The sequence below is a fragment of the Choloepus didactylus genome, chromosome 18 (assembly GCF_015220235.1).
Source record: "Choloepus didactylus isolate mChoDid1 chromosome 18, mChoDid1.pri, whole genome shotgun sequence".
Taxonomy (NCBI): Eukaryota; Metazoa; Chordata; class Mammalia; order Pilosa; family Megalonychidae; genus Choloepus; species Choloepus didactylus.
This window is the reverse complement of record NC_051324.1, coordinates 59,429,746-59,443,542: the sequence shown is the minus strand read 5'-3', so window position 1 is coordinate 59,443,542 and position 13,797 is coordinate 59,429,746. Positions and strand designations below refer to the sequence as shown.

The 13,797-nt window shown below is 43.4% G+C and overlaps 1 protein-coding gene across 4 annotated transcripts in view; it reads right to left on the bottom strand.

Annotated features, from left to right (window-relative positions):
• Positions 1 to 946: 946 nt before the first annotated feature.
• Positions 947 to 13,797, bottom strand: part of KANSL1 (KAT8 regulatory NSL complex subunit 1) — a 243,673-nt gene continuing 230,822 nt past the window's right edge. For 2 of the 4 annotated variants that reach the window (XM_037810006.1, XM_037810005.1), the window contains 8 exons: positions 9,794 to 9,976; positions 9,118 to 9,306; positions 8,627 to 8,775; positions 4,970 to 5,091; positions 4,384 to 4,441; positions 4,062 to 4,174; positions 3,014 to 3,266; positions 947 to 2,705 (listed from right to left, as the gene is read on the bottom strand). In XM_037810006.1, coding sequence (XP_037665934.1) covers positions 2,478 to 2,705; positions 3,014 to 3,266; positions 4,062 to 4,174; positions 4,384 to 4,441; positions 4,970 to 5,091; positions 8,627 to 8,775; positions 9,118 to 9,306; positions 9,794 to 9,976 — 1,295 coding nt within the window. In that variant the 3' untranslated portion in view covers positions 947 to 2,477. The remainder of the gene's footprint in view (positions 2,706 to 3,013; positions 3,267 to 4,061; positions 4,175 to 4,383; positions 4,442 to 4,969; positions 5,092 to 8,626; positions 8,776 to 9,117; positions 9,307 to 9,793; positions 9,977 to 13,797) is intronic. The other 2 variants (XM_037810007.1, XM_037810008.1) reach the window with 2 other exon arrangements.

Below are 13,797 nucleotides of genomic sequence, written 5' to 3'. Positions count from 1 at the left end.
ATAAGATAGGGATAGCAGAGAGTGTTTCTCTAGCAATGCCACAAAAGAAAACAAAACGAAAACAGTAACCCATCATATTATTGTTCTTTAGCTTAAGGAGGTCAAAATCATGATCTTGAATCATTAGATTTTCATGCAGTTTCAAAACATTACTTTTCTCAGCTCTTCCCAATGCGCTTAGCCACTGCAGGTAGAAGCTAAGGAGAGCTGGCGTTAACTGCAACTACAGGGTCCTAAGAAGCAACAGGCCAGCCAAAGAGGAAAATGACCACAGAACACATGGCCTTCAGAGCTAGGACCCATAGCCTCACTGGTTGCTTCAGTTTGTCATGAAAAGGAGAAGTGTAAAGAGAGAACCAGACCTGTCCTCTTATTCATCTTGTACAAAGAAAATCAAGCATATAGGCCCCTTAGAAGATGCTCCAATCTCAGGTACTAGGAGTAATGAACCCAGGCCCCATGCAAACTACACACATTCTAACTGACCCCAATCATAGAGGCACTAGGGCCTCCTTGAAGAGTCTGTGCTGGTTATGAAATGGTTGATGGTGAAAAGTCAAGTATCCATTAAAGAGCAATTTAGAATAGATACAAAATGTAGTAACACTCCTGGCCTCACTAGAGAAGGGAACATCAAGAAGGGATGGGTCAGTTACTTTCATTCAACAAAAGAAAAAAAAAAAAAAATCTAGGCAGATCCTCTTATCTTCCTGGAACCCTTACCTCCCCCTATTCTAGTGAAAACAACCATATCCTCTCTCTGGTGACAGTCAGATGACCCTGCCTTACTCTTGCCAGAGGCTCAGAAGACAGAATGAGACTTTCCAAGGTTCTGAGCAGGTGAGAAGACCCCAGAGAACTCTTCTGGCAGGGCTGGGTCCTTGGTTGCCACACACACACCCAGTCCAGTATGTCAAGAAAGGCCTGGCACACAACATTCTGTAACTTTTTTTTTATTATTTTTTAAATGTTTTTTTTCCCTTGTTTTTTTTTTTTTTAGCACTAGTCTGTGCCTTGCGAACAGAATCAAGACATTAACAAAGATCAGCTTCTCTGAAGAAAAGCATTTCTATAGAACAAAGACAGCTACATATTTCGCTGCCATTACACAGCTCAAAGCAGGAAAAGAAAATATTTACAAAATACAAGTTTTTTTTTCTTTTTTTCTTTTTTACAATGCTAAAAGGGTTATTCAGAATTTTCAACCATATAAATAGAAGAAGCACTTTATGCATAGGGATATGGTGCATTATTGTTTTTTAAAGAAACAATGACAAACCCTTTAACTTGCAAACAGAACAAAAAAAAAAAATCACTAACGTTGAGAATTGTGAAAAAACCCTAACCATTAAGCAGTTTGTCTACTATTTTTATACGATTACAAAATGGCAAAAGAAAAAAAAAAAGTCTTTACCCCTCCCCCCGTTTTTGGTGATGTGATTATACATGAGACAGGCACAAGGTTAACAAAGGGGGAGTGACGGGAACCACAGCTAGGACCAGAGAACGTTCCACAGGCAAGGGGAGTCGTAGGAGTAAGGACCTAATGGATACTGACAAGGAACCTGATGCGAAGGAAACATGACTAAGCCAATTAGTTGGTGAAAACAGAAAATTACACAGGGGAGATGGCTGCTCACTTTCCAAACCCCCTAGTTTTCAGGGGAGAGGGAACAGAGGTTAAGTAGTCCTGAAACTAGCTTTATAGACCAGGATAGATAGTAAAAAGTGTTCTGAGTGGAAGGACTGGTGTGTATGTGTGGCACTGAGGAGAAGACTGGGAAGGGCATGAGGGACCGGAAGGGGACCTGAGCAGCTGCAGCCAGGTTACTGCAATTAAGGAGTCAAAACAGAGATGACCAAATGCAGAGGAGACCTCAGATAAGTCTTCTCCAAGATCAAGGGTAAGCCATACCGCCAGCTGAGACCTCAGTGAAAGCACCTGGTGGTTATGGCAAAAAGGTGCTCAAGGGGGTGCTCCAGCACAGAGGACCAGGGAGACCCAGCCAGGAGGGCCAGAGCTGAGCCAAGCCACAGACGGGAGGAGGGGAGGGGCCTAAGAGCCCAGAGCACCCTGTTCTCTCCCACCTTAACCTAAGGTGGTTAACGCTGAGCTGGAGCTTTCTGTTCCCTCTGCCCACAGGCATGAGGGAGTGGGTGATCATCTAACATCAGTAAGCCCAGGGATTCAACAGTGCAGAAGATATGCCAGGATCAGGTCAGCAAGGCCTTATCTTGAACTTCTGTTTGCCAACTGGAAGAAGTGCTCAGGTGCGTGACAAGAAAACATGGAAACCAAAACCAGAACAAAACAAAAATCAAAACAAGAAAAGAAAAACCCAAGTAGGATCTAAATTCCTTAAATTCACTAAAAACTGTGAAAATTTCCGGCATATGATGTTTGAATATCAAACGCAGAGATTTCTGAAGCTTTAATGCCAATAGTTAGTGAGTCTGTTTAGATTCTCATATCCTGCTCATCTGTGAGACGGGCGCTGAGCTGTGACTGTTGCTGTCAGATGCCGACTCTTAAGGGGGACAATGGGAGGCGAGCTGGGTGCAACCTCTGTCTCTCGGCCAGTCTTGCTGCCTGAGGTGCGCCGAGTACAGCGTGCTGCCCGTTCCTGTGCATCCAGTTGGTCCTCACACTCTGCCAGGGGACTGTATGCCAGGGGGAAGGTACGTCGCTCCCATGGCTGGACAGACTGTGGGCAGAGACAAGATGCCTTGGTGAGGACCCAGTCCCAGTCTGCCTCCTTCCCTCCAAGGCCCTGCTACAACTGTGGCCTGGAGCCCATAACCAGACTTTCTGGGAATTCTCGGTGCAGTCTGGGAAGACCCCTCAGCAGGTGGGCACCCTTTGAACAATCCAGTCTCATGGTAGCTTTAGAAAGTCAATTTCAAGTGTAGCTCCTTGGCCCCTCTAAATGGGGAGAGGCAGCCGTAAGATTAAGATCCATTTTCAGTAGTTGCTGTCTCTTCCCAATCCCACCCCGACCCCACCAACCCTTACCTGTTCATCTAGCCCCAGCTCTGGCGTGGAACAGCGGGTGTCTTCACTGACTAGGTGTCGCAGAGTGTCCCGAGCCATAGGCGTGAGGGGGGCCGAGTGCAGTTCCGGGCTAATGGGGCTCCTAGGGGACTGACCATGGGAGAACTCTGACAAAGAGTGGCTACTGCTGACATCAGGGGAGGCAGGCTGGGGGGTGGAGGGGTTGGCACTGCCCAGCTGGGGTGTTGTCCGGCCGTCTGATGACCTGTAAGACCTGTACACCAAGGAATGCAAATCTGAGCACCCAGGTAATAGGGAATTTCTGTTTATTTTTTGGGGGTGGGGAGAAGGCATGAGAAAAATATCCCATCAGAGACTGAGGCAGACTGACACCAAGAGCTCTTTCCTAGCAAATTTCTTCACTTCCTTCCATTGCTGCCTGGAGGGGCAGATGTACAATATGTCATTTAAGAACTAGGTAAGCAGAGAAAGAAAGCAGCTTATTCCTTATCATCCCAAGAGAAAACAATGCCAGGGGATGAATGCCTGGCATAGTGCTCAGTGAATTCACAGGGGAAGAGAAACTAGTCCAGACTTTGAAAACTATAATCAAAGAAAAAAACAACAACAAAACAAAAACAAGGCCCCAAGGCCTTCTACTGAATGATCCTGAGGACTTCTGCCACTGTTAACAACAAATGGAGACAGGGCAGTGATGTCCATGTGCAAGAAGATAGTTGTTTCAAGTAGGACAAGACCATACTCCATGGTCCAAAGGAGATTTAACTTGTGATGAGGCCTTCAAAGCCCCTCTGGCTAAATCATGACATCCAACTGACCTCCAAATGCCACAGACAGCCTGCTCCTAGAGCTCAGGAGATCACTGGAATTTGTCAGAACCAGACAGTGACATATGACCGTTCATACACCTATTAGTTCTGACAAATACCAAGGAACTTTTCTCAGCCTTTGCCAGTGGATGAACATCTTGAGCAACTGAGGGACAGTGGCAATTCCATGGACACAGGTGTGGCCCAAACTCCCCATCCACCCGGGCCTGCACCATCACCTGCTGCCTCGCCGCTGTGGTGGCATACTTGTGGTCCACAGCCACCGTGCCCTTTCCATCTCCTCACATTTGGCATGCAGGGCGGCAAACGCAGCATCGGATAGGTCCTCGATCTACAAAAGAGCAGCATCAATGATCTTGTGCTTCCTCCAAAAAGAGGAGTTCATCTGTGGGTGTATCAATTCTAGGACGAGCTCCACCCCATACTACGCTCTTCTCCCTCAGGACAGGAAAACAAGAAGCTTGCCACTGAAAACCCACAGGCTTGAGATACGTGTGCGAGCGCCTGCGCGCGCTATTCTGAGAAAGACTGTGCCATTACCTCCTCGTTTTCCTCGTCAGGACTCCCCTTCAGAGACTGAAGATCAACCTCCCGCCAGCTGTAAAACCAAGAAAGGACAAACATGAGATGGCTGGCAGGATAAATGAATATGTCCATGCAAGTACAATGTGAGAGCCCTTGCGGATGACACTGCTCTGTTGGGCAGGCTCTGCCCTATCACAGCTCAGCCTCCTTAACTCAGGAGGCCTCTAAAAAAAGCTCCACATGGACAAGAAATGGGAGAAGCAGGCTTGGAATGGGGCCGGGAGACTGTGATCAATTGGGCGACTGTGACAAACTCAAGCAAAGAACCCAATTAAAGGGAACTTCCACTACTTGGCACCAGCAGACGAACACTGTGTAGACACTTGTGGTCTGCCAGACTGTGATCTTTGGTCTAAGTGTACGCTTATGTAACGGAGTAAGAGAGAAAGGATATACAGAAATAATTTCACTTCTATGAGGTCAGACTTTCTCTTAAAGAGAAGACAGAACTGAGGCTAGGGTCTAAAGCCTAGTGAGAAGTGAGGAGGGAAAAAGGGCAGTAACAGGAATAGGGAGAGGAGTGTGTTATCTAGGCTTCTACCTGGGAGTAAGGATTTCCTTGTATTGTAGCTTCTCTACACGGGTTGTTGCAGCAACAGACATTGGGATGACAATGTTATTAATATCGAATGAGCTCTCTCCCCTTCTTCTCCTTACTGGCTGCTGTAAGACAAAGGTAAATTTAAAAGGTAGGCACAGTTCCACAAACATCAAATCATTTTCACCTGAAACTTAAAACAGGATTGCCAATAACGAGGTGTCTGGATCCTTCGGTTGGGCCTGTGCAGTAGCTGCAGCAGCCGCTCATGCCCAAGAGGTGGCTTTCCCACAGCAAAGCCCTCAGAACAAATACTTGGTGGTCCCAAGGAGTGACCCCTGTTCATAAGCCCCATTGTCCATCTGTCCCTTCACAGGTTCTTGTGAAGAGACTTGCTGAACATTATAGGGGTGGTAATCAGGGGCCTTCTGTCAATGTTGGGGTTCCTACCCCACTATACACACCTCTGTTAGCCCCATCCCTTTAAAAATCCTTTTTACCTATCTATAATTTAGACCTATAGTGACTTCTGAAAGTAATGTTTAAGCCTAGTTGTGACCCTTCAGATTAAGAAGATGAGTTACCTTATTCTAAAAGATGATGCCCAAAGGAAAGGCCCAGCTCAACAGATCAACTAACCTTGGTTGTCATGAAGGCACCTCCTTCTCGAAGAGCTGAACTCTTCATCTAAGCCTATATATTCTATCTGCTTGGCCCATATGTGACTGCACCTAGTATTGGCTATTATTCTTAGGAAGATAGCTGAGAACTTTCTAGCTGTATCAATGGAGACAAATGGAGGGAAACTGAATAAGAGAACCTGGCTATATAGCTCACACCCCAGGAGAAAGGATATTTGCTTCTATGGTTAGTTGAAAAGATCAAGTTCTCAGGAAATAAGAACTTCCAAGGACCCAAAATCAAAGGAAGAGGTGGGCATCTATAGCTGCTGAGAGACCAAGGAAGGAGTAAAGCAGGGAGCCAAAGGGCTTGGTCTTTTAGCTAGAAGAAAAAGTCTATTAGCTGCTTCTGCCCAGATAGCAAATACCATGCCCTGAAATACAGACTGGCAACTGAGCTGTGAGAGGCCAGAGGGAAACAGTGGGATGACAAACATGCTGCCATGGTGACCACACAGCTGAAAAACCTAATGGGCTGGCTGCACACAAACCCACACCATCAAGTGAGGGCAGCCCATGGGAAAGGGGTTGGTGAAGAGAGATGAGAAAGAGATTGTTCTGTATAACTAACCACTCCCCTACGTTCCTGGAGGGTGATATATGATTTATTCATCCCATCATCTCTGGAAATTCTCAGAGAATATTAAAAGTCAGTGCTTCCTGGGCCAAGATTTCAGCTGCTGTCATCTATAATTTCAGGCGATCACAATGTCTTTTTCACCTCAATTTCCTTCTCTGTCAAATAACAGACTGTCATTCATCTCACACATTTGGCAAATTGGTTAACCAAAATGGTTGAGCAGAGTTTTGCAAATCTGCCTGGTTGAGTTCTGCAGCTGAGAACTAATGACTTCATTCCCAAAGTCTTCTGCCACTGCGACATCTCTGCTGCAGTTGGACAGAAATGATCCATCCCACTATAAGAAGAGTACCTTAAGGAAGTTTCAAGAGAGAGAGCCTTCCCTATAGCTTGGTAAACCATGAGAAAAACAGTGTTGGAAGAAGAAGCAAGTATACTTTCCCAAAATATTTTCCTTGCATCTTTTTGGGCCTGTTATATACCTTCAATCAAGGGAGAGACTAGAGTGGGTGGTGGGACTGTTTGATAAGCTCCATCTAGATACTCCACTCCACCAGGTACTTATTTGGCCTAATTAACAAGTCTTTCCTCTTTAGAACCAGAGGTGGACAGCAGGCGATGAGAAAGGAAATTTGTGCCCAAACCTGGTGGTACATCAGAAGTATACTGAGATTGTTTTTTTTTTTTTAAAAAAAAAAAGGTTCTGGGATCTGACTAGAAATCAGAATCTTCAGGGATATATATATTTTTAAGGTTGCTCAGGTGATTCTGATGCAGTCACTAGGTTTTGTGAAGCACTACTACAAATCATCTTCTCGCCACCCAGTTTTCTTTTGTTTTCTCTAAACTTCCCTTCTTGATTTCAGGAAATCTGGCCTGTCACTCTTCTTACTATTAAATACATCCCAATTCTTTGAAGAAATTGGTAATGAAAGTCTTAAGTATCAGCACAGTGCTACAGGCAAAATTTGTACTCAATAAATATAAGTAAAAATTCAAATAATCCAGGCCTAAGATAACATTCTCCAGACAAAGGCGCGCTGGCAGGTGAGAAAAGTACTGGAGGGACTCACCAAGTCTTGGATCTCCAAGTTCAGATTTTCTATCAGAATTAGAATTTCTTTTATATCTTCTGATTATCTGGGACCCTTTGCTGGTAGATAACTCAATGTGTCATGGACACTACAAACACATTTAGACAAAATTTGTGTGGGAAGTGACGGCGGGGCGGGGGGGGGCAGCAGTGGCGGCAAGGAGGCCATTTGGAAAAGACGGCCTGATTTTTTAAGAGCAGAGAGCAATGTGGATTCCAACCTGATTCTAGGAGCCTAGTGAGCCCATTTTGTGGGCTTAGAAGTTCCTTGACCCAATCTCTGAAAGGGCTATCGAAGCTACGGCATAAATCTCCTCGATAATGCCCCAATCCCAGGCTTATATCGTACAGCGTAATGGCAAAAGACCTTGTCAGCCTGGTTTGAACCACAATTGTAATACTCACAAGTTGCCCCACCTTACTTAGTTTCTTTAACTTTGGAAAGACTCAGTTTCCCTGCCTACAAAAACGGGAATCCTCAAATGGTGTTACAGGATTCAATGTCAAGCATTTAGCACTGGCACACAGTAAGTGCTCAATAAACAACAGCTGCAGCAGTTTAGTTTTACTTTATTATATATAGGATGCTTTAGTGGCGCAAAGCAGTTGTAGACATATGTGTTCAAGGAGACACACCTTGAGGGTTTACAACATTAAAATGAAATTAACAGGAAGGTGTGAATGGAATGACTGCAAACAGCATTCTGGAAGAGGGGGTTGTCAAACGGCCTACCATGATGTAGGTACTGTTTGGGTGGCCTGTTCAATCTGCAATTTGCTCTGTACACCTAAAAACCATGGGCTTTGCCTTCTCCCTTCCAGGCACCCTAACACTCAGTGTTTATTCTCAGAATGCCAGCTCCACTTGCTAGTGGAGTAAAAGCAAGGAAATCAAATGTTGTCTCTGACCTGCTCCCCCCAATGCCCAGAGATCTCTCCTTTAACCCTCCTTTCATGTTTACTTTTTGGACCAACAGAGTTAGGGCCATGGTATTGTTGAGTCCTGTGTGAAATTTAGTCCCACAAATCTTGAAAAGCCATAGAACACCTTAAGGGTTTGTTTCTCCATCAAGCTTTGTAGGGATGGCTCGCCATAGATAATCTCTATTATGAAGAAACAATTCAAGGAAAACAGCGTAAGCCCCAGCATCACCACTTTGACATAAAAATAATTGCATTTATATCATGAAGAGCTGAGCTTCCGTAAGTGCCCTGGGCCTCAGAGCTCACTCTCTACATTGTCCTCCAGAGCCACCAGAATGACCCCTGCAGAGGGGATATCCAGCTAACTCTCCTCAGGTACTTACGGATGTGCTGGCTGTAACCTGTGAACTAGAACTGGTAGGTGCAGAGGTCTCTGATGAGGTGGAGAGCTGTCGCACCAAGGGACTGTGTGGTGGATGGTGGGTGGCCGCCAAATAGTTCGAACTGCTCATGTCTGTGTGGTGCTTCAACACTGCAGAATTCAACATAAAAAGAGAAGAATACATGGTTCCTTATGAACCTTTTCTACTTCTGGCACAAGCTAGGAATGCTGGCAACACACACTAAAGGTAAAAATGCTTTCTAAGCCTAGAGGATAAAAAGGTAAAGCAGACTGATTGATGGGAAGTAGGGGGCTGGGCAGAGGTTGCTACAGCAGTAAGAAGTAACCTGCATTTAGAAGCAGTAGGGTCCCCTCACTCTGCCTTCCTAGAAAGTGAAGGACAAAGCTGGGGGCAATTAAGAGAAGCGCAGGCTGCCCCAGAAATCCCTGAACTGGTGCAAATGCAGGTAGAGTTGCCGGGCCTGGCCCTACCTTCACTTCTCTCAGATGAATGGTCTCGCAATCTCATTTTGCTGTGGTTTGGGTCATGCACAGGTGGCGGTGGGTTGAGCAAGCGCTCTGCTTTGGGCGCTGTCCCTCGCTCCACCATGGGCAGTGCCCCCACATCGTCTAAGTGCTGTCTGTGGGTCCTGTCAGGCCGGGTTTGGTGATGGGACAGCTCTGAAGAGGGGAACAGAAAAAGAGCTGTGAAATATCTTCTCTCAAATCTTTTCTTATCTGAGTTCTGAGTTCTTGAGTTCTCTCTAAGCCAACTACACACCCAGGGCAACAGAACAATCCTCTGGGAATGAAGCTTTGAATAAACAGCACAATGGCCAGGATGGGTTAGGGAGCCCATGTAGCCTTCAACCAAGGAAATATCACACCAGTCCACAGAAGACAGCCTGCCAAGAGATGGACCAACGTCCTGCCTGTTGGCTGTTCATCTAAGCATTTCACATCTTTCCCCAAGATCCACGTTGTCTAGGATTGACAAAGCCCATTTGAGAGCATCCAAGACAGGCAGGAGAAGCAGACTGTGAGCTGAATTTCTATCAGTCAATTGCCTTTCCCAACTCTGACATAACTGCCATAGCAAACCAATAGCCTAAGAATACAAAAGGAATAGAAAAATAACTGGAGGACTCTCTGGTCCCCTGAAACTTACTGGCTGTTGTTAGAAAGGAGTTGACCAACTTGTGCCTGTCTTTACGAGTTGGATCTGGCAGACTGCCTGGCATGGGTGCCCTGTGCTTAAGTGAAAACTTTTTGGGAGGTTTGATTTTGTCAAAAGGCTTATTCTGCCACTGAGATTTCAGCATGCTCTGGAAGTGCAGGCTTGTGGGAACATCTGCAAGAAACACAAAACAACACTGCAGATTAGTCCAGACACCTGGCCTCTAGGTTGCTCTCCTATGAAATGAGGTCTGTTCAACTGCAACTCTGACTCTATAGTGGCCAACACCTCTATTACACCCCTCTCATATTTGCCCAGTGGACTGATGACCCAGCAGGACAAGCCACCACTGTCATTTGAAGACCTATTTATATGATCTTTACAAAGTCACGGTACCTTTATTTTCAAGTTAGAAAAAAATATATATCCAAAAGACCTTTTGTTAGACTGAGGAAGTTTCTTTTGTATCATGTATTCCACTAAGTTTGTTGACTTTATTGGTTTGAAAGACTGATACACATCTGTTCTGGTTTGGAACTGTTATGGACCCCAGAAAAGTCACGTTCTTTTAATTCATTCTTGTGGGGGCAGACCTATTATGGGTGGGACCTTTTGATTGTTTCCATGGAGATGTAACCTATAAGGGTCTTAATCCCCTTGGTAGAGTTCTTTATGAGTGTGTAAAAGGCAGATGAAACTCAGAGAGCACAGAGAGACATCTGGAGACAGCCACTGAAACCAGAACCAGAAGAGAAGCTAAGAAATGAAATCCAGAGTTTGCCCCAGAGAAGCTAAGAGACAAATGCCCAGAGACATTTGGAGCTAAGAGAAAGCCAATGAAACCACCAAAACAACTGTTGTGGTATTAAACTGAATCTACAGATCAATTTGGGGAGAACTGCCATCTTAACAATACTGAGTCTTTCAATCCATGAATATGGTATATGTCTCTTCATTTATTTAGGTTTTCTTTATCAGCAATGTTTGGTTGTTTTCACTGTACAGATCCTACATATATTTTGCTAAATTTATTCCTAAGTATTTCATGTTTTTTGATGCCACTACAAATGGTAACAGTATTTAAAATTTCAACTTCTAATTATTCATTACTAGTACACAGAAAAACAATAGGTTTTTGTATATTTACCTTTTATCCTGTCATCTTACTAAATTCATTAGCTATATAATAACTTTGTTGTTGACTCTGTAGGATTTTCTACATACACAATCATGTCATCTACAAACAATTTTTTACTTCTAATACATGTCTTTCTTTATACTTCTTGTTCTATTACTCTGGCTAGGCGATATACTCTAGAAGTGATCTGAAGCTATTAGATTTTCCTTTTATCCTCAATATTCTGAAATTTTACCACCATGGATAAAGATGTGGGTCTTTTTTCAGGGTTCTGCAAAGCATTCCAGGATCCTTTTAATCTGAAGTCAAGCACATTTTCCTTCACCTCTAAGTTCCTCCTGGAAATCAATAACCAGTCCCAGAGGCCATACCCACTGCCTTAATGAAGAATCAACCACCACAGCTTGGTAGAAGCAGACACACTGCTGGTTAAGAGAGATGGGAGACAAAATTCAACCTAGCTATTCCAAAATAAGTCCAAATTTATCACCCACACAAATGTCCAAGTCCCATCCCTACTCTGTGCCCCTTAATTTTGGTTAAAGAACCTCCTCCTAAATAGCTCCTACTCCACAGTTTACTCCTGCATGTCTCTGGTTATATTTTTTTTAGTTTAATTTCTCCAGTCATTCTTTCTGCTTTCTACCTTTCAAAAATAACTCCAAATTCTAGTCTATGATAGCATGCCTCCTTCTTTTCCACAATGACTACAGATTTTTCTATTTAATGTATTTTCTGAATTTTCCTGGGATTTTGGCTTCCAGGGAAGGTAGCAGATCTGCTCAGTCTGAGCTGGGGGTGGGGGCGAGGGAGGAGAAGAATAAATTAACATTTACTGAACTTAGTATGATATGTGAGGCCTTGTCTGTGTCTAGTATCAAGCATGTAGTGCTTAATCTTCACAAAAATTCCACGATGTTAGCATCTTTACCCTCATTTTAAAGATAGGAAACAGAAGTGAATTAACTGTCCAAGGTTACACAGTTTAATAAGTTACAGTCAACATTCAAATCCAGATTTGTACAACTGTGAAGTCCACACTTAGCCATTACAGCATTAAATACTCTCTGGTGTGGAGGATGGAGAAGCTTGATCCTGAAGTGGAGTCTGAAGCATCTCAAATTATTCCCCAAGAAAATGGAAAATACAGGATACTTTTCAAAGGAGTGCTGAAGTGTAAAATAATAACCACTCTTTCCCCTAGTACAGGCCAGGGATTCATGACATGCTAGTAGGTTTTTCAGGACTGGAATGTATGTATCACTGAGTGAACAAATAGTCCCCATCTTCAGGGGTGACTTTCCATGATAAGTAAGCACCCTCAGTACCACAGACATTATCTTCCAGTTCTCTCTGAAAAGAGACCACTGGCCTTTAAGGGTGTGAAACAAGTTAGGAGAACAGTTTCAATGACTAACAAACATTTGCTACATGTCTAAGTGTTGTGATACAGTAGTGAGGATACACTCATCTTCTGAAAATTTTTTTCCATAATCATTCTTTCCCACACTGAATAACAAATTTGGCCTATCACAACACTTAAAATAAATATGTCAAATATTATTAAATAAACAAGCAAAAAGGTGTCCTGTTAATCCACAATCAGGAATTGATGGTAAAAATCCTTTGCTCTAATTCAGAGGGGTTAGAGAAAAGGGAGTACAGGAAATAAAGCATTGTCCAGAGGCACTCGGCCCTGTAGAATAATCTGAAAGCAAGGCTAAGCTGGAATGTTGAGAGAAAACTGAAGAAAGGGGAGGAGAGAGGAATAAACATGAACATTTTCTTTGTATCCCAAGATTCTCCTTTGTTAGCACAAGAGTTGCTCCTACTTGGCAAAGGCTGAGTATATATGTAATGGGACTCTAAAGGCATGGGGATTTAATTTTTTTTTTACTTTTACTTTCCCAGTCTCTGCTCTCCAAATCTGAAAATCAAGCCAGGGAAAAAAGGAGATAGGGTTATGAGAGATTTGGCTATAGTGGGAATAGCAATGAACTAGAAATAAGAAGGACCGGATCAGTCCTGGAAATCTATTTATTACTGCTAGACTAGATAACTGCTATGAGCCTCTCAACTCTAACATGTTGAATCAATGACTCTTCAACTAAAACCTTGCTACTTACAACCCCCCCCACAATGCAGTTGGCACAACTGCAGAACATCACCTGCACCCTGGAGTTGAGGTATTAAGCAGAATCAAAAGCAACTTCCCCTTTAAACCCTCTAAATAAGCAATTAGAGATAACAACCAACTATTTAAGGAGCTCAGGCTGCTAATAGACTTTGCTAGAAGTTTGCTATGTTTTCTTTTAACTATTTTCAAATTAGAGTGAACAGGAACCCAGTTACATCTCCCAGCCAATGAACAAAACTGATCTCTTAAGAATTATTGGTCTAAGTTCATACTCTAATTGAGTAAGGAATAACACCTGGGATCTACATATAGTTAAAACTTTGAAAAAGAAAGGGATATGAAATGGAAAACAAGAGGGATCCATTCAGCTAAAGAACTTGCCACATTCCTAACCTGCACAAGCAATGGGGTTAAAATGCTATTATCAGAAATGAGGGTACAGATTCTTGATCAGGTAAATAACAGGAAAAACAGAACTGATTACTAAAGTCATCTTAAATTACTATTTCCTCAATCAAAGAGTAAGGTGAATGAAAAGATCTTGATTTCAGACCCACTAGGGTCTGACATTCCATGATTTACTTGACTGTTTTGCTCATTCCTTTATACTGTTTTCTCAAGCACACTATCTTGTAGTGTTTTGTATGTTCACTTCGTCCTCCTCTTGAGAAGTTGTAGTACCATGATATATGCAGCTAATTGTCCCAGCAAGCTCTCTCA